General features: G+C 39.0%; 1 protein-coding gene and 1 pseudogene across 3 annotated transcripts in view; one reads left to right on the top strand and one right to left on the bottom strand.

The window, feature by feature from the left end:
* The window catches only part of Tek (TEK receptor tyrosine kinase), a 126621-nt gene extending 101165 nt beyond the window's left edge, over nucleotides 1-25456 (top strand). For 2 of the 3 annotated variants that reach the window (XM_021252944.2, XM_087183816.1), the window contains 11 exons: nucleotides 1111-1410; nucleotides 3251-3405; nucleotides 4919-5129; nucleotides 7441-7551; nucleotides 9538-9728; nucleotides 10269-10382; nucleotides 19255-19325; nucleotides 20268-20308; nucleotides 21347-21443; nucleotides 23476-23575; nucleotides 24467-24817. In XM_021252944.2, coding sequence (XP_021108603.1) covers nucleotides 1111-1410; nucleotides 3251-3405; nucleotides 4919-5129; nucleotides 7441-7551; nucleotides 9538-9728; nucleotides 10269-10382; nucleotides 19255-19325; nucleotides 20268-20308; nucleotides 21347-21443; nucleotides 23476-23575; nucleotides 24467-24541 — 1466 coding nt within the window. In that variant the 3' untranslated portion in view covers nucleotides 24542-24817. Of the gene's footprint in view, nucleotides 1-1110; nucleotides 1411-3250; nucleotides 3406-4918; nucleotides 5130-7440; nucleotides 7552-9537; nucleotides 9729-10268; nucleotides 10383-19254; nucleotides 19326-20267; nucleotides 20309-21346; nucleotides 21444-23475; nucleotides 23576-24466 lie in introns of all 3 variants that reach the window. The other variant, XM_004838368.4, reaches the window with a different exon arrangement.
* On the bottom strand, nucleotides 11114-14676 carry LOC147825871 (mRNA cap guanine-N(7) methyltransferase pseudogene; annotated as a pseudogene).
* Nucleotides 25457-26637: the final 1181 nt, after the last annotated feature.

The raw sequence follows: 26637 nt of genomic DNA, 5'->3' as shown, positions 1-26637 counted from the left end.
ACTTTGTCTATTAAATTCTTAACATATTTCCTTATGAGTATACACTGACTTGTGTATTGTTCCATAGATGCATTTAAGGCAAAGACAGGCATAACACAGTGGCTAGTCTATGTCCAGACTGCCAGGGTTGAATCCTGTTTCTTCTGCTGAGTAGTGGTATGACCCTGGATGAGTCAATTAATCCTGCTATGCCTCAGTACTTACAGTATGGCTGTAAGGATGAAGAAATGGATTAATATATGGAAAGTCCTAGAATGATGCCTGACATATAAGCACAACGTAAATGTCAGCTCTTGTAATCTCCTATTCCTTCCAGTGTCAAGAAGTATACACAGGTTTGTAGAGTAACAGAACTTCTGGGGCCTTCATTTAGTATAAGGAGAACAATAGGTGATATGTATATATGTTCCCATTTTCCTGTTTGTACCTGTCTTTGAAGTCTCAGGGAGTCCAGTAGCCACTACCAGTGGACTAGAGTCACCATCTGAGAAAACATCTATTTGCCATTCATGGTATATAATTATCTCAGTTACTTTCTTGTTGCTAAGATGGAATACCTGATACTCACAAGTTAGAGGAGGAAAGGTTTGTTTTAGGTCACAGTTTGCAGAGGTTTCAGTCCTTAGTTGGCCAGCTCCAAGGCAGGCCTCATGCCAGAGGGTCATGGCAGAGAAAGAACTCAAGGCAAGGGAGACAGGAAGTAGCAGCCATCAAGAAAGGAGGGATGGGTGGCTGGGGATTTAGCTCAGTGTTGCTGCTGCCTGCCTCGAAATCGCAAGGTCCTGAGTTCGATCTCTGGTACCAAAAAAAAGAAAAGAGAGAGAAAGGAGGGATATATGCCTTTCTAGGTCACATCCACAGTGACCCACCTCCTCTCACCAGGCTTCACCTCCCAACATCACACCCAGATATACACCTGTCAGTAGCCTAACCCACTATCACAAACCCATTATTAGTCATTTCCCAGAAGCCCCACCTATGAGCGCTTGAGGCTTTGGTGGGACATCTAGATATAAGCCATAACAATGATATGACATGAACCCTTTCTTAAAAGCATAATAATTGAAGAATGTGAGTATATCTTAAGTGAATTCTTTTTTAAATTTATAGTTCTCCCTCCTCAACCAGAAAACATCAAGATCTCCAACATCACAGACTCCTCAGCTGTGATTTCTTGGACAATAGTGGATGGCTATTCTATTTCTTCCATTATCATCCGTTACAAAGTTCAGGGCAAGCATGAAGACCAGCACATTGATGTGAAAATCAAGAATGCTACCATCACTCAGTATCAGCTCAAGGGCTTAGAGCCTGAAACAGCTTATCATGTGGATATTTTTGCTGAGAACAACATAGGATCAAGCAACCCAACTTTTTCTCATGAGCTGATGACCCTGCCAGAGTCTCAAGGTTAGTAGAGTGGGCAGGTATTTATTTATATAAGCTTACTTCTGGACAGCGTCAGAAAAGCCCCACTATTGTAAAGTATTTACTCCATATGTGTATCATGTGACATAATTCATTGGTCCTAATAGGCTTTACCATCTCTATATAAGTCCTTAAAATCAAAATATCCCTGGTTAGGATACTTCTTAATCCATTTTCTAATATTAAACCTTAGAATGAATTACCCTAAAAGTACACCACACCCAGTAATCTAAGAAAATTTTGTGGAATATGAACTTTGATTCTGTAGGAAAAGAAGAATGGGAACCTGCTTATGGAGGAAGAAAGCTAATGTGGAGGGTGGGAGGGTCCAGGAACTATATTCTATCCTTTATCAAAATGAACTCTGCTTTAGGCTTGGATGACCTATGCTACTCTGAGTTCTATTGCACTTTTCTGATCTAGGTTATTAGGTTCCTATGTCTACCTCTAACCCCACTGCAGAGAGGGTAAGCTCTTTGAGATAGATAGAGATCCTCTCAGAGGGCCAAACACACTATGCCCAAAGTTTGTGACTGATAAAACCTGTTGAATATAATTCAATGAATTGGGCCACAATGTAAGTGGGCTGCAGAATAAGGGTCAACTTTAAGACTGCGAAAATGGTGCCCCCATCCCTCTGCGATGTGTGCAAGGGAATATAGATAGAGTGACATTAGTGGAAAGGCAAGTTTTGCAAGTTTATGATTTGGTCTAGAGTCTACTTTTACAGGAAATCTTATAGCACTCAGAGCTTCTTGGTTTTCTTGGAGCTAACCTAGGGCTTAAGAAATAACATAAAAGAAGCTGTGTTTTCCTTGCTGATTCTGAGACATTATTTGAAATGTCTGAGGAGTGATGTGTCAGCCAATTATGTACAGAGCATCATAGTTTTCAGATCATACTTAAGTGCTTCATTTTTATAATTACTGTTTTTGGTAAAGTATATATTTATAACTAAATCCAAGCAATATATAAACTACAAAGAGGAAAAAATTAAAAACAAGATACAGGGCTGGGGATATGGGTTAGTGGCATCCATGACTGCCTCGAAAGTGCAAGGTTGAGTTGGATACCCTGTACCAAAAAATACAAAATTAAAAAATAAAGATAAAAACAAGATGCAATAAAACAATGCCAATGTCTTGTCATTCTAGACATCTGTGTATGCATACTACACAGAGATAGAAGGAAAGATAAGTACAGAATACTTTTAAGAAGTAGGATTATTATCTATGTGCTGTTATTAATAAAAATATATTGTTTAATATCCTTTGAATTTAAGGGTAAGAATTAGAAGGATTACACTATAATCTTTAATAGTTTATTTTGACCTGAGCCCTAAATTTAATTTTTTCCTTTTTTTCCTCATCCTTCCTCTCCTTGTACATCAAGTTTTCTACATTAGCTCTTTAAAACAAAGAAAAAAATAGCTTATAGATGCTAAGCTCTTAGGATAATAGAATATTTAGACATTTCTGGGGGCAATGAGATACAGGGTAGATTAGTCTCTCAAAATTGTTATTTTCAGTATTATTCAATAATGTTCATCTATTTGGAACCCTACTTGGAATTGACAGTTGGACAAATGACAGGTACAAATGGATAGCACATTTAAAAGTGCATCTGCACTTTAAAAAAAAATAACCCTGCCAGTCAGACTCATTTCACTGAGTTTCAGAAATAAATGAGTAGCCCAAGGTCACACAGTACTTAGGTATTAGAGCTAGGGCTGCTGTTACATTTCCATCATGTTGCATCTTCTCTCACAGATGGTCTTGGCCCTACACTAACCCAGCTGCTTCCCCTCTATTCCCCTGTACAGTCCCAGCAAATCTTGGAAGTGGGAAGATGCTGCTGATAGCCATACTTGGCTCTGCTGGAATGACCTGCTTGACGGTGCTGTTGGCTTTTCTGATCATGTTGCAACTGAAGAGGGCAAGCGTCCAAAGGAGAATGGCCCAAGCCTTCCAAAACGTGGTAGTGCCTCATCTTCTTACTAGCTAATAAGTGCAAGTCCACATACAGGCAGAACCTTCACTTTAAAGGTATAGACTAGAAATTTACTTGCAAAGCAAATAATTCCCGTAGAAAAGTTTCATTTTCTCTTTGACTTCCACCATCAAATGGGAGATAAATAGAGTAGTGTATAATTTCCTATCCAAACAAGAACAATTTTGAGAGTGATCTTAATAATTATGCAAGAAATCAGGGCTGAAGCAGAACTGCCTTCTCCTCCTCCCTAAAATGAGATGCACGGCTGTCTTAGTGACAAGTCATCTGAGGAAGCAATCTTGGTATAGGATGAACTGAGCATTTTCAGTAAGGACATGAGGGTGACCAAATCTCAATGTGATAAATAATGATTTTCCTATTCTTAGTTCTCATTCCCTAATTCTCATATCTCCCTCACTCCCATCACCCCTCACAAATATATATCAAAATTATGCATACATATGTCTCGCTTCCATTCCTGTGACTCCTTCAGTCTGCAGTTAGAGTTGATGGCACTTGACACTGCCTCATTCTTTCTCCTAGGAATTTTGACCAGTAGCAAAGTTCTACAAGATCATACTTTAAGAGCCACCTTTTTTGAGTTCTTTTGGTTTACTAAAGCCTGGGCATTTCTCTAGTTTATGGTTTCAAGCTTTATAAAATTACTTTGTACCTGACTTCATCAATACTGTGTATAAAACACTGAGGGCAATGACAAGCTTCAAAAGAGGTACACGTTTGTGTGTCTGAGTCTCCAAGGTTCCCTTCCCACAAGGGGAACTTCATTGTCTGATTCCATGCCAGAGCTGGCTCAACTGGGGCTGTCCTTGGAGAGGAAGGGCCAATAGGGGGTTAGGAGTCCTGGAGCTCATCAGGATATTAAACCTTTGTCAAGATATTGTCATGAGGCATTTGAATTCAGGAGAACAAGAGACATTTTACTGGGTTTTGCTAGGTCCGTCATTATAGAACCACAGTTGGCTTAAGAGACTCTGAACTTTGGGATGACAAAGAGTGAGAGTGAGTGAGAGTACCAAGAACAGGCCAGGGGCAAGATGATGCTAGGAAGGCTCTCACTAACTCACATCCAGGAACCGCTCCCTATATGAGCTCTGCATTAGTTCCCAAATCAGACCTGACCACCTGCTCATTGCCCAGCATAGTGAAAAATCAAGTGTGACTAAATTGGGAATGGCAAGCATGTGGCACACATGTCATTCTCACCTTTACTCAGCTTTTGTCTTGTTGATGATTGATGCTGTTCCTGACCAAGACTCAGGTTTACGCTCATGCAGTACTGTAGGCTGCAGGCTCATCAACGTGAGTGTGTGAGATGAAACCTATTTCCATTTCCATTCTGGAATTAGATCATCCCTCACCCCCACCTCCTCCTCCTTCTTCTTTTTTTGCCTGGCGTGGGTACAAGCAAGAAGGTATTGTCTCCTTAGAATGACAACAAACCCTGACATAAAAATGATGGAAAAAATTGTTTTTCCAGAGGGAAGAACCAGCTGTGCAGTTCAACTCAGGAACTCTGGCCTTGAACAGGAAGGCCAAAAACAACCCAGATCCCACAATTTATCCAGTGCTTGACTGGAATGACATCAAATTTCAAGACGTGATTGGGGAGGGCAACTTTGGCCAAGTTCTTAAGGCCCGAATCAAGAAGGATGGATTACGGATGGATGCTGCCATCAAGAGAATGAAAGGTCAGTGGTTAGACAGAGCCAGCATTTCACTAGGGTGGGGAGAAAACTCAACTTCCTGTTGAAATCATCCTTCTAGAGCCTTACATTCTTTAAACCAAAAGTTGTCCTGGTGTCAGATGAAGCTCCTGTGTGTAGCTGAAGCTGACTCTTCCTTTGAGATCAAGCTTGTGATAGCATCAGGATGGAGATATGAAGGCAGGAGCCATGCAAGCACCAATTTCTAGATGCCTTGGGATTTAGAAATATTGATTCTTTGTCATATACTACTAACTTTAGGGAGCATCTAATGTGGTTTTCAAAATTCAGTGTGCATCAAAATCACCTGGAAGGCTTTTTAAAAAATGGGTTGTTGGGTCCCACTCTACAATATTTGGAGAATGGGGAAATCTGGGATGGGGCCAGAGAATTCTTATTTCTTCTTGATTCCCAAGTGTTGTTGATCCCGTGTGTTTGGAGACTACACTTTTTGAACCATGTTCTTCATGGGTTATCTGCATCAGAATTCCTAGAGACATTGTTAGAAATGCATCCATTTGGCCTTATCTCAGTTCTACAGTACTCAAATTTCTGGGTGGCACATGAGAATCTGCTCTAAACAGGTCTTCTCAATAGTTCTTCTGTTTGCCCAAGTTGGAAGACCAACCTGATGTTTCAAAAACAACATCCTTTCCAGCTGTGTTCACCTCAGGACTGCTCAGTACCTACCTGTTGTGTAAGATTGGATAATAAACATCTGATAAAGGAGAAAGGTTAATTTATTAGTAGACTAACTGCCTTTCTTTCTGTGTGAAACAGCAATTTATGCATGACTTGACTGTGAAGCTGCCTATTTATTTCACAGCAAATATGCCTGAAAAGCAATGCATTTGAATAGAGAATGTGGTTAACTCCTGTTGCTATGTGGCTCCATCTCAAGGGCTCTCTGAGGTCACTGATGGATTTTCCTCCTTTTCTACTACACTATTGAGCCTAAGATGAGAATTAATCTAAATCTTCATAAATCATCTGTGTTTTCTTCATTGTTAAAAATAACACATCAGGAAATAAAACATTATCTATGATTAGAGTTAGTCATATGTTTCCTAAAATAATACAAACAAAAGCCTTGCTTAGAAGCCACAAATCTCTTTTTCTGTTCTGCTGCATTTATCACAGGGAGTTTGGGGGAGCACTGAAAATAGTGAGAGGAGTCAGGGTGTAGAATCTTATGAAGTCAGTTTTTACTGGGATCTGACAGGAGCCTGATTTTCTACCTCTCCATGTGATGAGGTAAAATAGCTTAACCAGTCACAAGGGCAGAAGATTTTTGCAGGCAGAATGATATATCCAAGGGCAGTTACTTAAATAAGGGCACAACCTCACTATAAAGCACCTTATTTAAAAAAATGTTCCTAAGGCATGTGCTTGAATAGGATGCTTGACGTAGAATTTCCTATCAGTCAGTCTTATGGTGCCATTAGCCCACCCGAGATGTTACTATAATTTCCAAGCATGTTCAAGCATGCACATAGCTATCAGCACCCTACTCCCATCCTTTGTTCCTCCAAAATGTTATTTTTCCAAAAACAATGATAGCACACTGTCCTCCATTCAAGTCAGTGCATGCATTGACCAATAACCTAGTGCCTGGTGGTTCTCCCTCTGGTCAAGTCCCAGTGGAGAGACAAGGCAAAAGGAGAGGAGAGGGAGAGGAGCAAGCAACTCAATTTCCTGATTACAAAGCAACTTTTATAAAATGTCCTTGGGATTTGACTTGTGTAGCAGGACTTGTTTGTTAAAAATTTCACTAACATTATAAAATATAGCACACACACATATCATCAGTGATATTTCACCAGAAATTTGGTTCTTTTCCTCAGCTATTTATTTCTGGATGGAAGGTTTAGCTAGAAGAACTAGACTCTAAAGATTGGGGCAGCTCTCCCTCTCCCAGGTCATTTCACTATGTATTTGAGAATTAAACTAGAAAACTTCAGAGCAGTAGTTCTCGTCTGTGTGGGATTTTGCCCCCTGGAGAACATCTGGCAGTGTCTGGCTACATTTTTGGTTGGGCTACTGGTATCTAGTGGGTAGAGGTCAGGGATGCAAATAAACATCCTACAATGCTAGGATAATACTGAATAACAAGGAATTATCTGTCCAAAGTCAGTAATGCTGAGGCTGAGAAGCTGTGCTTTAGAGCAATCTCTGGTTGGAATAGTTTTCCAGACCCGTGGTGACTGAGTGTACCTGCTGGTCCAGGGAAGCAAGAGGGGACACTGCCTCTGAAAAGCATAATGAAGAGAGATCATAACCCTGATTTCCTTCCCAGAATATGCCTCCAAAGATGATCACAGGGATTTTGCAGGAGAACTGGAGGTTCTCTGTAAACTTGGAAATCATCCAAACATCATCAATCTCTTGGGGGCCTGTGAACACCGAGGTAAGATGTTCTGTTCTTGTTTTTCCTACCAGATTTCTTTTTCAAACAGGAAAAATTCCATACTGAGACTAGGAGAGATAATCTTAAGAATCTCACCGAATTTTAAATTTGCAGAATGTCTGTCTAGTTCCGTTTATGGATTGTAATAAGGTCTGAGGTCTTTGGGAGGCATGTGTCAAAGCTAGATCATTTGGCCTCTGCTGTGGTTTAGCTGTGTTGCTACCCAGAGCATACAAGTTTCTAGCAGTCCCTACTCTCACTAACCTGGAGATTTTCTCAACTAGAACTGCTGCTAGGAAGGAGTGGGGAGCCCTTACCACAGGAAAGCATGGAGTGCATAGACTCTTCTTGTCACTTTTCATTGTTCCTCAGAAGCCAAGGAATTGGTATTCTGAATGTTAATATGACGAAACCTAGCAATGCACTGTAATGTCAAAGTATTGAAGGTGTTTAGTTTAACTAACAAAATATGCTTATGCATGAGAGTTCTTTGCTTTTATTCATGTACAATTAGATTAGAGCTTTACAACTACTCTCTGTTATACATACTTTTGAACTTATATTATGAATTTATATGTTTATTGAGTACCTGCTATGGTCATTTGTGCAATGAGTATGAATGAGTAGGTAACAGTAAAAGTGTTTTAGGAGTTTACCTCTGCAATTAAGGGTTTATAGTTCTGAATCTGTGCTAAACTTAATTTCTCATGGAAAAGTTTGCTGTCATAAAAAAGCTCCTACAGTAATTTATAAATTTGACAACCTCTTGTTGACTTTACAGCAAAACAACAACAATAGAAAAGAGACTACTTCCATTTCCTCAATTTATTAAACTAAAAATATGGGTGCTTTAAACAATATATCATTCTGTGATCCAATAAGGGTATAATTCTGAAAGCAGATTATGTTCCTTAGATTAAATAATGTGTAAGAACACTTATTTTTGAGCAGTTTCCTGAAAACAGCAAACTACAGTGGGACAGAGTAAACGGAGGTTGTGGAGGTAAAGAAACAAAATCCACCAACAGAAAAATATGTATCTAAAAATTTTGTTCAGTCACCATGTTAGTACATAATTGGCCCTTAAAATTTATAATTCAGTAAAATATGAGAGGGCACACGTAGACCAGAATTTTGGCCTAGTTTCCTTGTAATACAACAGAATTCAATGCTAGTAGATTTTTGCCAGAATTTCAATTTTTTAAAGTATCTTTGAAGTTCAAACTCATTCAAAATTTTTAAATGATGGCTTATAAAAAAACTCTCCTTTAAAAACAGTAAAATCACTTTACTTTTCAGGGACTGTAAATATTAATGTTTTTAAAATTGTTGTAACAGAAAACAATATGGAATAAAAACAACAATAGACCATTATTTTTGCTAGAAACTTATTTTTTCCTAAAAGATTGGGTTGTCTATTTTTTAAAGCAAAAATGCAATTTCTGAAACTGTACTCTGCTGGCCAGTGGCTACTTGGCTAATATGGTGAGTAGAGGGCAGAGGAGAAAGTTTTCTGTTGTGGGTCTTTCCACTATGGGTATATAATCATTGTTTTTTAAATTATCTCAAGAAAAACTAGAGACAGACTGGAATAATATGCCTGGCCATATTAAGTTTTTAATGAACAGTGAATAAAAATTTTAAAGGAATATGAATAAGATGTCTTAGATGTGGAAGAGAATGCTGAGTTCATTCTACTAGTGTTACTTAGTGGGTAAAAGCATTCCAGGAAGGTCTTGTCAGACCACATTTGGTAGGAACAGAGAAGAAAGTAGGACAGAGAGAAACTATGAGTTCAAGCCTCACCCCATGGAGTTTTGCAGGAGGATGTCACTTAACTTCCTGCCTGTCCCCAGAATTACCAGGTTGGTACCACCAGGTTGGTATTTCTTTCAGATAGAATGGAGTTCCTAAGCAATTCCCAAGGACCATAGCACATCTCAAAGTAGTTGCTGGTAAGTTGATGCTCTTGTCTTTTGTCCACAGGCTACTTGTACCTGGCCATCGAGTACGCCCCTCATGGAAACCTCCTGGACTTCTTGCGCAAGAGCCGCGTGCTAGAGACTGATCCTGCATTTGCCATTGCCAATAGCACTGCTTCCACGCTGTCTTCCCAACAGCTTCTTCAGTTTGCTGCAGATGTGGCCCGGGGGATGGACTACTTGAGCCAAAAACAGGTTTGTTCTGAGGACCTTGGACGTCTTTCATCGGGAGTCCTCTAGAGTCAGGGCTTTCATATGTTTGCACATTCTATCAACCGCTCTTCTTTAACCCTTTCTTATAATCTCCTTAATTTTAATTTGTTAATATTCCATCTATTTATATAGTATTTAAAGCCCAGTGCTAGAGTATATTTATCTTGGAAATGTCAGGTATTTGGTGAGGTGCCTCATCTGCCTTAGCTTGGTTTGTTTCCAAATAACATACACTAACAGAGACACTGCGTGGCAACTGGAAGATGTAATGACATGGCCTTTTTTTGGTTTTTACCCCCCTCTGAAATACTTTCCCTAAGATATGGTGGTGTCATTTGGCAGAATCCACTGTCAAGGTTTTGGAGAGGTACTTTAAGGGACGTGGATTCTGGTGACCTTCTAAAATCCTGTTTCATACCGTTGTTTCTTCTCCATTTCTTGTTCTAAGGGTTTTGTGCTAGCAAAATGAAGTGAAAAACACAAATAATATGCTGAAAATAATTTTTTTTAAAAAAAATTCAGTTTATCCACAGGGACCTGGCTGCCCGAAACATTTTAGTTGGTGAGAACTACCTAGCCAAAATAGCAGATTTTGGATTGTCCCGAGGTCAAGAAGTATATGTAAAAAAGACAATGGTAAGTTGTGAATACTGACACTGATAAAGTACTTTGCAAGGGACCCTCCCTCTCCTGGTAGCACTTTTCTTAGAATGTCATTGTTCTATGATGACTGAGACATCTGACTGTATCCTAGTAGACTCTGTCTGGCCCAGTAAACATTCACTCATGTTTTGGGTTCTAGCATGACATGGCCTCCATATTACCAGTAAAGGAGGCTCCATACATGTGGCCATTAACCCAAACTTAGCAGTCCAGGGCGTCTGGTCTATATCCAGTCTGGCATTCTTTGTGTCTCACTCAGAAACTTCTGAGGTGGTCTCACAATCCTCTTACAATGAACAGCAAATATAGCAGGGAAAAAAACCTTTAAATACCTAACCCCAAATCAAGGAAATATATTAATGATTTTCTAAATCACAAAGAGGTTATATAGAGAAATTTATAACTTCTGAAGCCCGTGTAGGATTTCCTCTTCATTAAAAGTTCACCTCAAGCTCAAATCAAATCCATCAACAAGAAAAACAACTTTTCTCATTTTACTTCTTCAACTCTACCTAATAAATATCTATGCCTCTCAATGATGGATCCTAAAATTCTTTTTTCTGTAAAGAGAGTCAATGAACCTACTCCACGGAGGGGCACAAGTTATGGTCCCCATCTCCTCTTTGGGGGACCTCCTCAGATCCTACCATCCAGTGACATACCTATGTATACCTATGTTCAGAAAGATTCAGTGGTATCTTGGTTCATGAACTTGATTCTTGCCATGATTCCGGTAACAAACTTGTAGCTTCCCATTCTGATTTACTTAGGGTTCCCAGTGGTAACGTCACTTGACTATTCTTCATGAATGCCGCTGCGTGCTCGTAGTCACCTGCCTTCTCAGAGTTAAGTTTAGAGTTCTCATTTGCAGGGTACGGCTCTAGGGCCTGCATTCGTTTTAACACCATTTTATTTTCATTGTTCTTAATCTTTTCTTCAAAGAATTCCATAAATGTTTTTTTGTAGACTAGTTTCATACTGTACTTCTTCAGCATTTCAGTCAGCAATGGAAAATAGACCAAGAATTCAGGGATGTCCACAACACCTTCCAAATTGAAGTCATGTTTGCAGCCAAATAAAGGATAATCTCCTCTCTTCTGAAATTTCACAGTATATATTTCATTTCCAAATGATTCTGTTTCTGAAGCTTCAAGGCATCTTATCAGTTCAAAACTATTGGGAGTGATTCTGATAAAGTAGCCTCTGGGGCTGAGTTTCTCACAAGCATTTCTTTCTTTTTTTTAGTTCTTTTATTGGTACATTTTAGGTGTACAATTCGTTTACATTTATCATTGGAGGGCCGGGGATTTAGCTCAGTGGTTTCAGTGCCTGCCTTGCAAGCGCAAGGTCCCAAGTTCGATCCCCGGTACCCCTCCAAAAAAACAAAAAAAACCATTTATCATTGGGTGTTTGTACCTGTACGTGATATATCTTGGTTCTTATTTTTTCCCCACTACCTGTGCACCCTTCACCCCCTCCGCCCTTCCCTATTTATATAGATTTCATTTCCATTTTTTTTTCTTTTCTCATAGTTTTTCCTTTCCCCTTCCCCTCCCTTCACTCCTTCATCTTTGGACCTTTTTTCCTATTTCAAATTATCAATTATTCATTTTAATCATTTTAACCCTTATTTACACTATCAGTTTCTCACACTAAAACTATTCGGTATTTACACGTGTCCTATTTATTTCACTTAAGAGTATGGCCTCGATATGCATCCATTTAGCTATAAATGACTCTAGTTTTTCATTCTTTATGGCTGAATAGTACTTCATTTTATAAAAAAACCACATTTTCTTTATCCAGTCTCCAGTTGATGGGCACTTGGTCTGCTTCCAAGCTTTAGCTATTACAAATTGTGCTGCTATGAACATGGGTGCACATTTATCACTGTGGTATGATTCTTTTAATTCTTTGGGGAAGATCCCCAGCAAGGGAATAGCTGGGTCAAATGGGACTTCCAGTCCTAGTTCTTTGAGGTATCCCCATACTGATTTCCACAGTGGTTGCACCAGTGTACGCTCCCACCAGCAGTGGAGCAGGTGAACTTAATAATTTTTTATTTTTCCACTTTTTTATGAAGTTGAAAGTAGGGCCCCTTTAACCCTCCACATGAACATTTTTCAGAAGCTAGAGGTGCATCCCTGAGGACTGGCTTACAGGAAATACTTTCTTCCCTAGGCTTTTCAGACTTTCACCTACTCAATGCAGATTTTCCTTCTTAAAAAGGAAGGACCTGTCACTCACCCACATAGTCTAGCTCTCCTGACCCCTTACATCTCCTTCGCAGAGTCCCTTTCTTTGGATGTTGTGGTATCTCAGGTAAGGAAGTGGAGGATTAATGCAGGTTGGGCGATCGCCAGCTCGATGACTTGTATGTTTTATTTGCGTGATTTCCTAAAATTCCTAAGGCCAACGTGTGTTTGGCATTTCACAGAGAGCAAGAGTTTCTTGGAGAGCTTAGGGGGGAAGCTGAGAAAGGCTGCATACTGCTCAGGTCTCAACTCTATCTCAGGGTCATGTGTTCAGTGGTAACATGGGACTGGGGAGGAAAGGGAAAGAAAGATGAAAGGCTTGGAGAGAAACAAGATCCCTGGAAGAAAGGTGCAGTGCAGCAGGTACCATGTGAGGACAGAGTGAGTATGCTTGCTGGTCCAACTTTTTAAATTTGTATGCTTGTAATACATAATGATTACAGTCATTGTGGGGAGTTATGAACATGTATGTGACACATCTTAATTCTTTTTATGTCCCCTTCCCCTATACCTCCACTCTGTGGCCTCCATCTCTTGATCCGTTTCCCATTTTCTATTTTTTATTTTGCTGTTTGATTTATTTTGGGTTTTTCAGATAAGAGAAACCATGCAATATTTCAGCTTGTGTGTCTGATTTATTTCACTTAACATTGTGATTTCAAGGAGCATTAATTTTCCTACAAAGAACTCAAATTTTACCCTCTTAAGGCAGAGTAGTACTCCATGATGTTTAAATACCTCATTTTCTTTATTCATCCATCTGTCAACGGACATGTAGACCAGTTTCAAGATGAAGCTATTATGAATTGTGCTGCTATAATCATGGGTATCACTGAAATATGATGTCTTTAACTCTTCAGGATACCTGGTGGAGGGATAGCTGGGTTGAATGGAATTTGTGTTTTAGGAATTTCTTTGAGTAATTAAGATTAAAAATTGAGAATTTTCATAGTGGTTGTACTAACTTACATTCCCACCAACAATGTAAAAGAGTTCCTTTTGCCCTGTAGCCTTGCCAGCATTTGTTATTATTTGATTTCTTGATGAAAGCTATTCTTTCTGGAGTAAGTTCAAATTTCAATGTTGCTTTAATTTGCATTCTCTAATGGCCAGTGATACTGAACTTTTTTCATGTGTTTATTAGCCATTTATACTTCTGAGAAGTATCTATTCATTTCAATCACCCATTTTTGATTGGTACTTTTATTATTTAGGGAGTCCAATTTTTTGAGGTTTCAATATATTCTACATATTAGTTCTCTGTCCAAGGTGTAGCTGGCAAAACTTACTTAGCATTCAGTAGGTTCTCTTCACACTATTGGTTGTTACCTTTGCTGTACAGAAGCTTTCTAATTGGATATGATTCCATTTTATGATTCTTAATGTTATTTCTCATGCAATTGGGGTTCTTTTTAGAAAGTTCTCGCCTATGCCTATGACTTGAGTTTTACCTATTTTATCTTCCATCAGGTTAAGTGTTTTTGTTTTAATACTTAAATCTTTGATCTATTTTGATTTTAGATTTTAGTTTAGTACATGATAAAAGATATGGGTCTAGATTCAATCTTCTGCGTGTAGATAGCCAGATAGCCAGTTTTCCCAGCACCATTTGCTAAAGAGGCTATCTCTCCTCCAGTGTATGTTTTTTTGGCTACTTTGTCAAGATCAGACAACTTAGTGCATCTGGGATCATTTCTTATTCCTCTATTCTATTGTATTTATCCACATTTCTGTTTTTGTGCCAGTACCATGCTCTTTTCATCACTGTAGTTTTGTTGCATAACTTGATATCTGGTATTGTGATACCTCCTGCTTTGTTTTTATTGCCCTGGTTTGCTTTTGTTATTCTGGATCTCTTATGGTTCTAGATGAATTTTAGGCTTGTTTTCTCTAGTTCTGTGATGAATTTTATTGGTATTTGGACTGGGATTGTATTAAATCTATATATCAGTTTTGGAAGTACGGTCATTTTGACACTGGTTCTGCTTGTCCAGAATCAGGGGATGTTCCATTTTCTGATGTCCTCTTTGATCTCCTTTTTCAGAATACTGCAGCTTTTTTGTTGTAGAGGTATTTTACTTCCTTGGATAGGTTAATTCCTAAGTATTTCATTTTTCTTGATGTTATTGTGATAGTATTATTTTTTTTGTTTTTTGGTACCAGGGATCAAACTCGGGTCCTTGCACTTGGGCAGCAGGCGGCGAAATCACTGAGCTAAATCCCCGGCCTGATAGTATTGATTTTTAAATTTCTTTTTTAGTGGGTTCCTTGTTGGTGTAGTGCAGTGGTGGCAAACATATGGCATATGTGTTATTGTGTTTTTCTTTTAAGACAAAAGATATTAATTTAGAGGGTTTTTTTCTAAATTAAAACCTCAGGCCAAAGATTTAGCTCAATGGTTTTGCCGCCTGCTGCGCAAGTGCAAGGACCTGAGTTCGATCCCTGGTATAAATGCCTCAGTTGTCAGATTTAATTGCAGTATTTGCACTTTGTGATAAAGTGGGTTGCAGTTTGGCGCTCTTGTCTCTAAAAGGTTTGCCATCCATTGAGGCCATACTCTTAAGTGAAATAAATAGGACACACATGTAAACACTGAATAGTTTCTCTAGTGTGAGAAACTGAACATGTAAATAAGGACTAAAAGGTATAATAGATAATGTGAAATCAGAAGAAAAGGGGCAAAGGGGAAAGGAAAGAAGGGAATGGAATTAATATGAGAAAAAATGGAAACAAAGTCTTTGTAAATAGGGATGGAGGGGTTGAAGGGAGGACAGGGGAAGGGGGGAAAAATGAGAACCAAGAGGCATTATGTAAAAGTGCAAATTTCCAATGATGAATGTCATTATATTGTATACCTAAAATCTACCAATAAAATTAAATTTAAAAAAAAATAAAAAGGTTTGGCATCACTGGTGTAGGGGAATGCTATAGATTTTAGTGTGCTCATTTTGCATCCTGTTACACTGCTGAATTTGATTATTCTAGGAGTCTTTTCATGGAATTTTTGGATCTTCTATGTAAAGAATCATGTCATCTACAATTAATGATACTTTGACTTCTTCCTTTCCTGCACATATCCCTTTTTCTTTCTCTTGTCTGATTGTTTAAAGTCCTATATTGAACTGGTAACTTGAAGCATCCATGTCCTATTCCTAATTTTAGAGGGAAAACTTTTGGGCTTTCCCCATTTAATATGACATTGGCAGTAAGTTTGTCACAAATGACTTTTATCAGATTGAGATAAGATCTTTTATATTTATCTCAGTATTTTAAAATCATTAATGGATATTAGATTTTGTCAAAAGCTTTTTCTGCATCTATTGATACAATCATATTATTTTTGTCCTGCTTATGTGGTGTATTTTTTAGTTTGTGTATGATGAACCATTTTTTCATTTCTGGCATGAATTCCACTTGGTCATGATGTATAATTTCTTTGATTTGCATTCTATTTGCCAGTTATCTTGAGGATTTTTTACTTCTATTAAAGAAATTGATCTACAGTTTTTTTTATAGTTGGATCCTTGTTTGGTTTTGGAATAAGGATAATGCTAGTTTCTAGAAATGAGTTGGAAAACATTCCTTCCCTTTTAATTTATTTAAAGATTTTGAGGAATATTGGCATCATGTATTCTCTGATGGTCTTGTAGAATTCAGTGGTGAATACATCAGGTCTTGGGCTTTTCTTTTTAATTATAGTTTCAATTTCATTGCCTGGGTTTTTATGTCTTCTTAGCTCAGATTGGGTTCATCTGTTCATTTCTTCAACATTCTCTAATTTGCTGGAGTATAATTTTTAATGGTAGTTACTAATGATCTTCTGAATTTTGGTAGTATCCATTTTGATTTCACCTTTTTTCATTTCTAATTGTGTGTATATGGGTTCTTCTTTTGGTAAATTTGGCTAAGGGTTTGTCTATTTTATTTATTCTTTCAAAAAAAATCAGCTTTTTAATTTTTTTGTATTTATTTTAGTCTTGATTTCCACTCTGATCTTTATGTCCTTCCTTGTGCTAATTTTGGGTTTAGACTTTTTTTTGTTTTTGTGAGATGAGTTCTCCCTAGGCAGTTCAGACTGTTCTTGAACATGCTATGTAGCCCAGGCTGGCTTCAATCTCACAATGATCCTCCTGCTACAGCCACCTAAGTGCTAGGCAGGCATGCACCACCATACCTGGCTAGACTATTCTTGTTTTCTAGTATCTTGAGATGCATCATTAGGTTATTTTTCTGTGCTCATTCTGTTTTCCTAATGTGAGCACTCGCAGCTGTAAACTTCCCTCTTATGACTGCTTTCATTATGTTCCATAGGTTGTGTTATGTTGTACTGGCATTGTTTGATTCTAAGAATTGTTTAACTTCTTCCTTTGTATCTTCTGTGGCCCATTGAATAGTCAGGAATGTGTTACTTAATGTCTATGTGTTTGTAGAGCTTCTGTTGCGATTCATTTGACTATTGGAAATGTTACTGTAAACTCCTGTACTAATTGATTTGGAGTTTTACTGTCATTAATATTTTTATCCCTTTATTACTGGTTGACTTATTACTATAGTGTTTTTTGTATGAATCCTAGTTGGTCATGATGTCTCATTTTTTATGATTTGTTGCATTCTATTTGCCAGTATCTTGAGGATTTTTATGCTAGGTTTTGGAGTAATTTAAGTTGGACACAATCTCCACCTTCAAGGAGTTTACTGACACATAAATAACAATTCTAACAGTTGATAAATTATGGGTGAGAAATGCACAGGTTCCCTGGAAGCACAGAGAAAGCAAAATGAACCAAGCCTGAGGGCAGTGGAAGACCATGGAAGACCTCCTAGAAGAGGTCAACACCTGAGTTTCACAGTAAATGTTGAATAGATATTGGATAAAAAATGAATTGGATGAGCTAGAGGGTGCAATACACACACACACATGTCTCAGAGAGAATTAAACCTTTAGGTATTAAGTAACAATACAACTGGGTTACAATAAAGGAGGAATTAATATTCAAGGTGGTAGGAGGAACTAGGGTAGGGTCTTTGAATTCTAGCTAGGAATTTTGAGACTCAGCTACAGATTTGGGACCTTGGGGCAGAAATATGAAAGAATTTTAAGGGAAAGAGCTATGTGGTTATATTTGTCATTTAGAGTGACCATTCTAACTGTGGTGCACACACCATTAGAGAGCAAGATCAGTTAGCCATGGAGAGCAGCAGAGAGGTGTTTGTCACAAGGCAGGGACAGTGGTGGCCTGAACCAGTGTGACAGTTGTAAGGACAAAGAGAAGTAAACAGATCTAAAACAAGTCAAATAAAAAATGAATGTGGCACTTGGTAATTAGGAGACATGAGATCAGAGGCCAGCAGTTTGGGGTGAGATGAATGAGTAGAAATCCAGTTAATGTGGACTACATATCCTCAGCTGTGAAGGGGAAGAGAAAGCCAGATGAGAGATGGAGTGGGCTCAGGGTGAAGGGAGTTGTGTTTGGGAGAGCATTAAATATGTAGATATAAGAAAGGATGATTTTATACTTGAGTTTATAGGGATTACTTGAATATGGATTACCATTTGGGATTTATGCTGCAGAATATTGCCATTCTTCAAAGAACTGGGAGGGAATTTCACATGTAGGAAGCATCCTGGGTCCCAGGGCAGTGGTGGTCTCACTGATGCACGGTCTAGGGGAGGGCTGACAAAGTGCTCCTAACTTTGCCCCATCCACAGGCTAGGTGCTGCCAGTGCTGCTATTTGGATAAACCTCTAGGATGGAGGAGTTGATCACTCAATAACAATCTATATGATTCCAGGGTGGATAGGTAGGAAGGAAGCCCAAAATCAAAAGAGAATATGAGAAAAATAGGAATAAAATTCTGAAGCTAAGCTTCACAATATCTAGTTCACACCTCACCTTGCCCAGCCTGAATTCAGTAAGTGAAGAACTGGGATCAAAGCCAGCTGCCCAAAGGGAAATTGTGTGTCTTTTCTTATTTCTGAGCCAATGTAAACTGCATTGGCTCTAAGTTTTTCAGTCTCTGTTGATTGATAAGGCCACCTGTGGCCTGAGATGTTCTTTCTTCTCCAATCCATCTGATGATGCTTACACATCAGTTTGGACATCTCCTCTGAAAAATCTTCCCTGTCACGTGAAGGCACAGTTACTCTTTCTACCTCACCTTAGTGTCCCTGTTACCTTTTCCCACATTGTGAGTAAATTCTCAGTTTCTATGCCTGTCTTTTCTTCTTCCTAACCTCCAGATAGCTACAAGGTAAATAAATTAATAACCAAATGACTGTCAAATCTATACATATACACTGCACAAATGTGTACATCCACTTATATAAATTCATGTAACATTATTATAGGGAGGCATAATTGTCCAAGAGGAAGTAGGTAAGATGCTATTTGCATGTCTTTGAGTCTGAAAACATGCTTGTGGCTGGGACATTCACAAAGCAATGATTCCTGAATGTGTCGTGCCATATGTCTATGGAGTACCAAACAGAGTTCCCTATGGGCCTTGCATGAGCCATGGCTTCAGGCACACACAGAGGCACTTGATGGTCCTGACCCTGCCTGAATGACATCTCACTTTGTTCTCACCAGGGAAGGCTCCCAGTGCGCTGGATGGCAATTGAGTCCCTAAATTACAGTGTGTACACAACCAACAGTGATGTGTAAGTAAGCTCCTTACTGCTAAGGGATTTTCTTTCCATAAAAATATGTTTGACAGAGGTTTTAAAGAAAAGCAAACATATCCTGCTCCTCTGTGGAGGAAATAAGTTCATAGAATAAATGAAGCCACAGAGCAGACAATGACCAGTGTGTCAAATCACTGTTGGCAGGTCTTGGGTTTCCTTCACTTGTCCTTCACCTGTGACTTCTTGACCTCTAGAGGAGGAAAGGGCACATGGGTTTTTTCTGACTTTACTCACCAGACCAAGCTTGGAAGAAGCAGCCCAGTAAAGTGGAGAGCAGTCACAGGTGGTGGAGACAAGAGTAAGGCCAGGCAGTGGCACCATGTTTGCTGCAGCTACAGTGACAAGTTTCAAGCTGGCAGTGGCAGAAATGGTTGGGAATGGTTCTTAGGCCCTCTTGCTGTATACTTCATTTTCAGGAGGAAAAGCCCAGGCCCAGAAAGTTGTGCTGACTTGGTCATGAGAGTTTCCTTCTGTCTGGGGAGGGGAGAAGATGGCACTTACTGTGCAAGGTGCCTGTGTATGTCATATTGGTGTAACTTGCAAGCAGAGTCTAAGTATCTCCACTTTCAGAAGAATACACAACAAGATGTTCGGTAGTTCATCCCACACCACACAAATAGTATTAATGATGGAGATAAGATTAAACTCAGATCAGTCTGTCTTAGAATTCCTGCTTTTCTCATCATTCCACCTTGCTTTCTGTCCTTAAAGTGAGGCGAGAGCTTCAGTGAAATGAACCCCATTTTTCTCCATAACCACTCCATCAATCTGAGAGGAGAGGAACCAGGATGTGTGCAGGACCTATTCCAGAAAGCAGATGTTTAACATTTCCTTTTATGAGAGACATTCAGTTGCCTGGCTCTTGGGGAAAGAAAGTGTCTTTGGTGATTCATGGTTTTCCACCTGTTCCTCCTGTAGGTGGTCATATGGTGTGTTGCTATGGGAGATTGTCAGCTTAGGTAAGTATCTCTGCTTTCCTTCCAGGCGAGATTCTGGGAAAAGGGAATGGGTCCTCCAGCATTCTCTCCTAATGTAATTCCACAGGGCACCACTTGTGTGTGGTCTACCAGTTGTGACTTAGACATAAATTTACAGGTCTCCACACATGAGTGTCTTTATTCTTGCAGTTCTCTTTTTGAAAGCTATATACTTAATGGCATATTTAACACTAATGACCTAGTGGCCATGAAGTTTATTATAGGTTGTTTCTGCTTATGGAAAAATTTATGAGATTTATCAAGTTTACTTTTACAACTTTGGATAGAATATTATATATCCATTAAAGGTCACATATTTTTATGGTGGTGGTCCTGAGGATTGAACCCAGGGCCTTGGCACTGAGCTACAGCCCTCATTTTTAAAAAAAATTTTAAGGCAAGGTCTTGCTAAGTATTAGATTGGAACATGTGATCTCCTGCCTCAGTCTTCCAAAGTGCTGGGATTACAGACACGTGTCACCATGCATGGAAAAAGTCACATTTTTTTGAAGGCCATTTAATAGCATGTGAAGATGTGCATGACAAAAAGCATTTTTGTGAGCATTTTATATATAACTGTAAGGTATTAATTACAAAGCTATTTTTCACTTCATTTAGCTTTTATATTCCAAGATTTGTACTATAAATATATATTGCTTTATAATTGCACAAGCTGTTATTAATAAAATAGGAGTTGCATAATATAACTAGATTTTTTAGCTAGAAAAAAGAAAAATCTCATGGTATAACAGATGTACTGTCTGTAGACAGATGTAGGGAAGAGCAATAGTGCTGTCAGTGATGAGGCCTGTGGTGGCTCTTTCCCTTGGAGGAATGATCACACTTTAGCCCAGTCTGCAATGTAAGTCCAACTTTGGATTGGTGAAGGGAGGCACACTCAGTGCCCTTCCTTCCTTGATATCCTGTTTCACTCCTCACTTCTTAGTTCTGGAGTTTTGAGGCAGGAGGCACTGCCTTCCATACCCACAGGACTCAGGTGCACCTCTTCCTGTCTTCCAGGTGGCACCCCCTATTGTGGAATGACATGCGCAGAACTCTATGAGAAGCTGCCCCAAGGCTACAGGCTGGAGAAGCCCCTGAACTGTGATGATGAGGTGTAAGTCAGGCCTCATCTGAAGGATCATTTTATCTCAACTTTTCTCTTGTGCATTTTCTGGACAGGCTGATTCTAAGGAAGAAGTCATCTAATACATATAATAAACATCCACACTGAGATTCTAGATAGCTGGACCAAATATTGGAGGAGGCTCCTAGACCATAATGTAACTGGCAAGGAGTAGTAGCTTTCCAGACATAGCTATCTAGGAGGAATTTAATGTATGACTCTTCGCAAGGCTGTAATAAGAAATGACAACAAATACAAAAAATATCTGAAATAAATTCATGAAATTGTTCATGAACAGATAAATGTATACAGCTTTGTGATTAATGTTGGGGAGAGAGATCTGAGAACTGTTCCATTAAGGAAGATGGATTTGTGTTCATAGAATCTTACTTCTACTGAAGTTATTTTTCAAGAGTAAGCATTATTCTGACAATGATTAGTTTTTCTGACGCTACTCTTCCAGAACTCAACATGGTAGAAGCTGCCTCACTGGCATGATTTGAAAAGAGCAAGGCTCTAGGTTGAGTGAATAATTTATTGTTCAGACTGTGCAAATTGAAAGCAAGAGAGGGTGCTATTAATGCTATCACTGGCTCAAGAAACATAGATATGGATCATCCTGGGCAAACCTGGATGTCCTTGGACCATAACTAGACAAAGTCCTCCAAATTTCACCCTCTGAAAATCATTCTATTCTCAGAGATTTCCCCTCTAAGAAATACCTGTTAAGGTATAAGAGACTTTGTCAAACACCCTGGCCATAGGCGAGAGGGAATAAAGACACAGAGACAGAGACTTGAGAGAAGCTGGGCCTTGGGTTGATCCAAGATGTTCTGGGCAGCAAGGACAAAAAACGTCAAGAATATCCAGTGTTTATTCATTACAAGCATGGAAAGGAAGGGAGCTGGCCAGGCCTTGGGACACCTGCTGATAACAATATTGCAAGCAGGCACACTAGCATAACTTCCCTCAAGATAACAAATGATTAATTCAGAGAAAAAGAATTTAGTTTGAGTCAAGTAGACCTTGGCTGGAAGTGAACTCAGCCAAGCCCTGCCACTTCCAATGTAACACAGCCAAATTATGAAGGGGCAAGAAGCTTGTGTTGCTTATAGGCTGCTAATACTGGGCAAAAGTGTCTGCTACATTAAGATACAAACTATTCTAGACTCTGTGATATCTAGGCTGATGGTTGACAGCCTTCTGTGTAAATAAGGCTCCTTTGAAACGTTTTCAGTATGTGGAGTCTTAAGCCCACTCCTAGATATTCTGATTCTGTAGGTCTAAAGCAAGTCCCAGGTACCAGCATTGTGGTTACAGAAGTAGTTCTGACCACAATTGAGAAACACGGAGACCTGTGTTTCCTAAACTATGCTCACAAATGATACAAGGAGAAAGGAGTTTTATGGTCAGTCAAGCTAAAAAATTTATGTTAAACCTGGTGTTGATTCAGGCTGCTCTAATAAAATACCATAAACCGGGTGGCTTAGAAACCAAAATGTATTTTTCACAGTTCTGAATTCTAGAAAGTCCAAAATCAAGGCACTCGCTAGCAAATTTGTATCTGGAATCTCTAAGCCATTTCCTCAGTTTTGGAGCTTGTTTAATATTTAGGCCATTAATTACGGTTAAACAGGCCTTTTGTTTGTTTTTTATGATAGGACCTTCTAAGAGTCCTGCCTCTAGTGACATTTTACAAGAGACACTGTCATTTTGAAAGATGTAGTATTCCAAGAGAAATGCTACGCATAACTGTTCGTTGTGGATAACCAGAATAGCTAAACCCAAGACCCTGCAAGAATGCTATCTATGTCAGCACTAGATTCGGAGAAAGGGGACACAGATAGGAAAGTTGGAGGCCTATGGAAACACTTTAGGTGCTGCACTTCCATCTTCTGCTGGCTAAGCTTCATGACCATGTGTTGGTGGCTAATTTTCTTCTCTTTTTTCCCTGTTCCCCTCTAAGATACACCCAAGACTGAAGGACAGTCAGAGTTAACTCTTTAACTTTTTGTTTTCAAAGGTATGATCTAATGAGACAATGCTGGCGAGAGAAACCTTATGAGAGGCCATCATTTGCACAGATATTGGTGTCTTTAAGCAGGATGTTAGAAGAACGAAAGGTGAGTGTACAGTTTGAAGCAGTAGCTCTTAAACTGGAAATCCTGATTGCCCAGGGTGGTTAATAAAAAATTATTGATACAATCCAATGAGTTCTTCCTCCTTAGATATTATAGACATATAAATGATGCACCTCCCAACTTTGAGGAAGTTGCAATTTTTAGAGGAGATTTCTGTGCAAGCTATAGTCACATGTACACTAGAACAACGTATAGAATTAGCCTATTAGGGGCTGGGGATTTAGCTCAGTGGTTTCGCCCCCTGCTGCACAAGTGCAAGGACCTGAGTTCCATCCCTGGTACCAAAAAAAAAAAAAAAGAATTAGCCTATTAGTGCTAGTATGACTCTTAGTCATATAGTCTGATCCTTAGATATTACAGATGAAGAAATAGACTCAGTGAGGCAAAAGTAACTTGCCCAAAGCCACACACTAAGTTGACAGCCTGGACCATAGCTTACTATAATTCTATAAAGATTTCTAAAAAGTTACTTAGTTGGTCCAATCTGGGGTCAACAGACAGGTCTAGATCAAAGAATTAGATTTTTAACATCATCAAATCCCAAGTGGGAAAAATCACACAATGAGATTTGAAGATAGATGTCAACAGAGAAAAGAGCCCTAGAGACTCTAACAATTTTATAAGGGATGAATGAGAGACCATGAGAAAGAGAAGTTCAGAGACTAAGGAAAGGGAGAGTATGTAGTCTTACTGCAGAGGCCAAAGCATGCCTTGCTAGACAAAGTTATCGAAAACAATAGAAGGATAGAGGACAGAAGAGTGTCCCCAGGTACCCAGTATGTAAGTTGAACCAAGTTAAGAAAACCAAGGTATTGCCGTAACTACTTAGGGCAGAATCAAGGCAACCTGTGTCTGAACCACTCTCTTTTCCAGACCTACGTGAACACCACGCTATATGAGAAGTTTACCTACGCAGGAATTGACTGCTCAGCTGAAGAAGCAGCCTAGGATGGAAAAGCTTCATCTGTGTTCCCTTTTTCTCCTTCACTGGCATGAGAGATCCTTCACCTGAAAGAAAGCAAGCAAACCTCTGCCAAGAGATGTGACATAGAAGTGTATATAAACTGCTGTATGTCTGGGACCTTCAAAACAAAAACCCTGTGTGGACCTATAGTCTGCTCAGACTCTCATAGGACTGTATATACTGTTTTGAGTAAGAATGTGCTGGAATCAGAAAGCTTGTTTGTGGTTTCATATGCAATAATATATTTTTCTAAAAATGAAGATTTCATGAGGAGTGTGAATACATTTACCACTGTAATACATAACTCGTTTTCCTAGATATTTTTGATACTTACCTTTATAATTGAATGCTATAAAGTGTTTTTGCTATGTAGAAGTAACATATTGTTAATAAACATAACAATTTCCCTGATAGTGCAGGTAAGAAAAGGGGAATATATGAATTTGAATAGGATGGGTTAATAGTCAATAGGATGAACAATCCAAATGGTGTAAAAGAGACTCTTCTATCTTTGAATTTTGTTACTCACCTGTCTATTTATTTGATTATATGACGACTTTGTCTTGTTTTTACATAGTCTACAAGTCAGTCCAGAATGGGAACATATAAAACAATTACTTAGAAGCCTAAGAGCCTTTAGGGAAATGTAAAGTTAACAGATAAATTACTGGGATCTATATTTCATTTTTCTGATGATTTTGACTTGTGCATTTTAAGAAATAAAAAAATAGGAGCAACACTTGCGAGACGTGACATTTACCATATTGAAGTAACAACTCCACATGTATTACACATTGTAAAATTCTAACTTTGATCAGTTGCGAGTTTACCATTTATGCTATAGGCACATGTTGCACTGAGATCATATTTTAAGTGAATAAATTTCTTGTCTACTCATATTTTATCCAGGAGTGTATCTCATAGGTATTGCCAAATATCTTTATTATACTTTAAGAATAATGTCTTAAATTATTAACATCTAACTTGTCAGTAATAACCATGTAGAATATGGTGAGTATATTCCACCAGACACAGAATCCAAAGCTCACAAGGTTGGAAAGTTCTTGTAGAAGTGTACATTTTTTAGTATAGGTCAGTAGTAGTGCAGGGATGTGTTCCAATGTGAAACCAGGGATTAGAATCCTTTTGTGTTTAAATGTGAAATAGTTCAACATGCTCCACAAAGTTCCGCATTCCTGCATTCTTAAGCATCTTATGTATTCAGAAATGACTAGGCGACTGAATTGATCCAACAATGCTTTTTTAACAACAGTATAATGAAGAGGAGATACAGAGCAAAAGTGAAGCTACCAGCATATCATGCATTTAACCAGTAAGTGGAAATGTGAATTAAGAGCAGTTGAAATGTCCAGAGTGACATAACCAAAATGGTGGAGTAGGAGATACTGTTCTTCATCCCCTTCACAGAAAAATATAGAAAGCTATTCAGAAGCCAAAAATAGAGGGCTCAAGAACCCATTAAGGAATATGCAGCAACACAGAAGAACAAAACCCCAGGATATTCACATGAAGAGCATTGCTGGTGAGATAGGCACACCTGAGATGCCAGAGAGACAACCAGGTGCAAAGAAGAAAGGTGGCGGCTACTGGTATTGGCTGCACAGTGAAACCACTTTGGTCCCAACAACCTGCTCTGCAGAAAACACTGTTAGCTCTCATCACGGAGGTAACTAACAGTTATTCCTGCTAGGGAACCCCAGGACGTGCATAGCTGCATACCCACTCACCTCAACATCAAGGAGTGCTCCTCCTGAGCCATCCAAAGAAAGGAGCTAGCACCTTTCCCCACACTGGGGCCACAGCTGCTCTACTGGGTTTTACACTCCAGTCCTAGGCTCTGTAGCTTCACTGGGCCTGTCCACAATTCAGAGACCATAGCAAGCTGGTTTTCTAAATTCAAACCCTCACTTATGCCTGTGTGCCAGGCACCAGCTGAGCCATCAGAGAACTAGGCCCATCCAGACCTCAGAGCCTCTCTAATAATGCACACATCTACACACCCATTCTTGGCTCCACAACTATTTCACAAACATGCCACAAAAACTAAGCGTGACAGCAG

Source organism: Heterocephalus glaber, unplaced genomic scaffold (genome assembly GCF_053883595.1).
Source record: "Heterocephalus glaber isolate CG9 unplaced genomic scaffold, H.glaber_assembly_v1.0 deba00001481, whole genome shotgun sequence".
Lineage (NCBI taxonomy): Eukaryota > Metazoa > Chordata > Mammalia > Rodentia > Bathyergidae > Heterocephalus > Heterocephalus glaber.
Note: the sequence above shows the minus strand (reverse complement) of the source record. Positions and strands in the feature narration are given on the sequence as shown.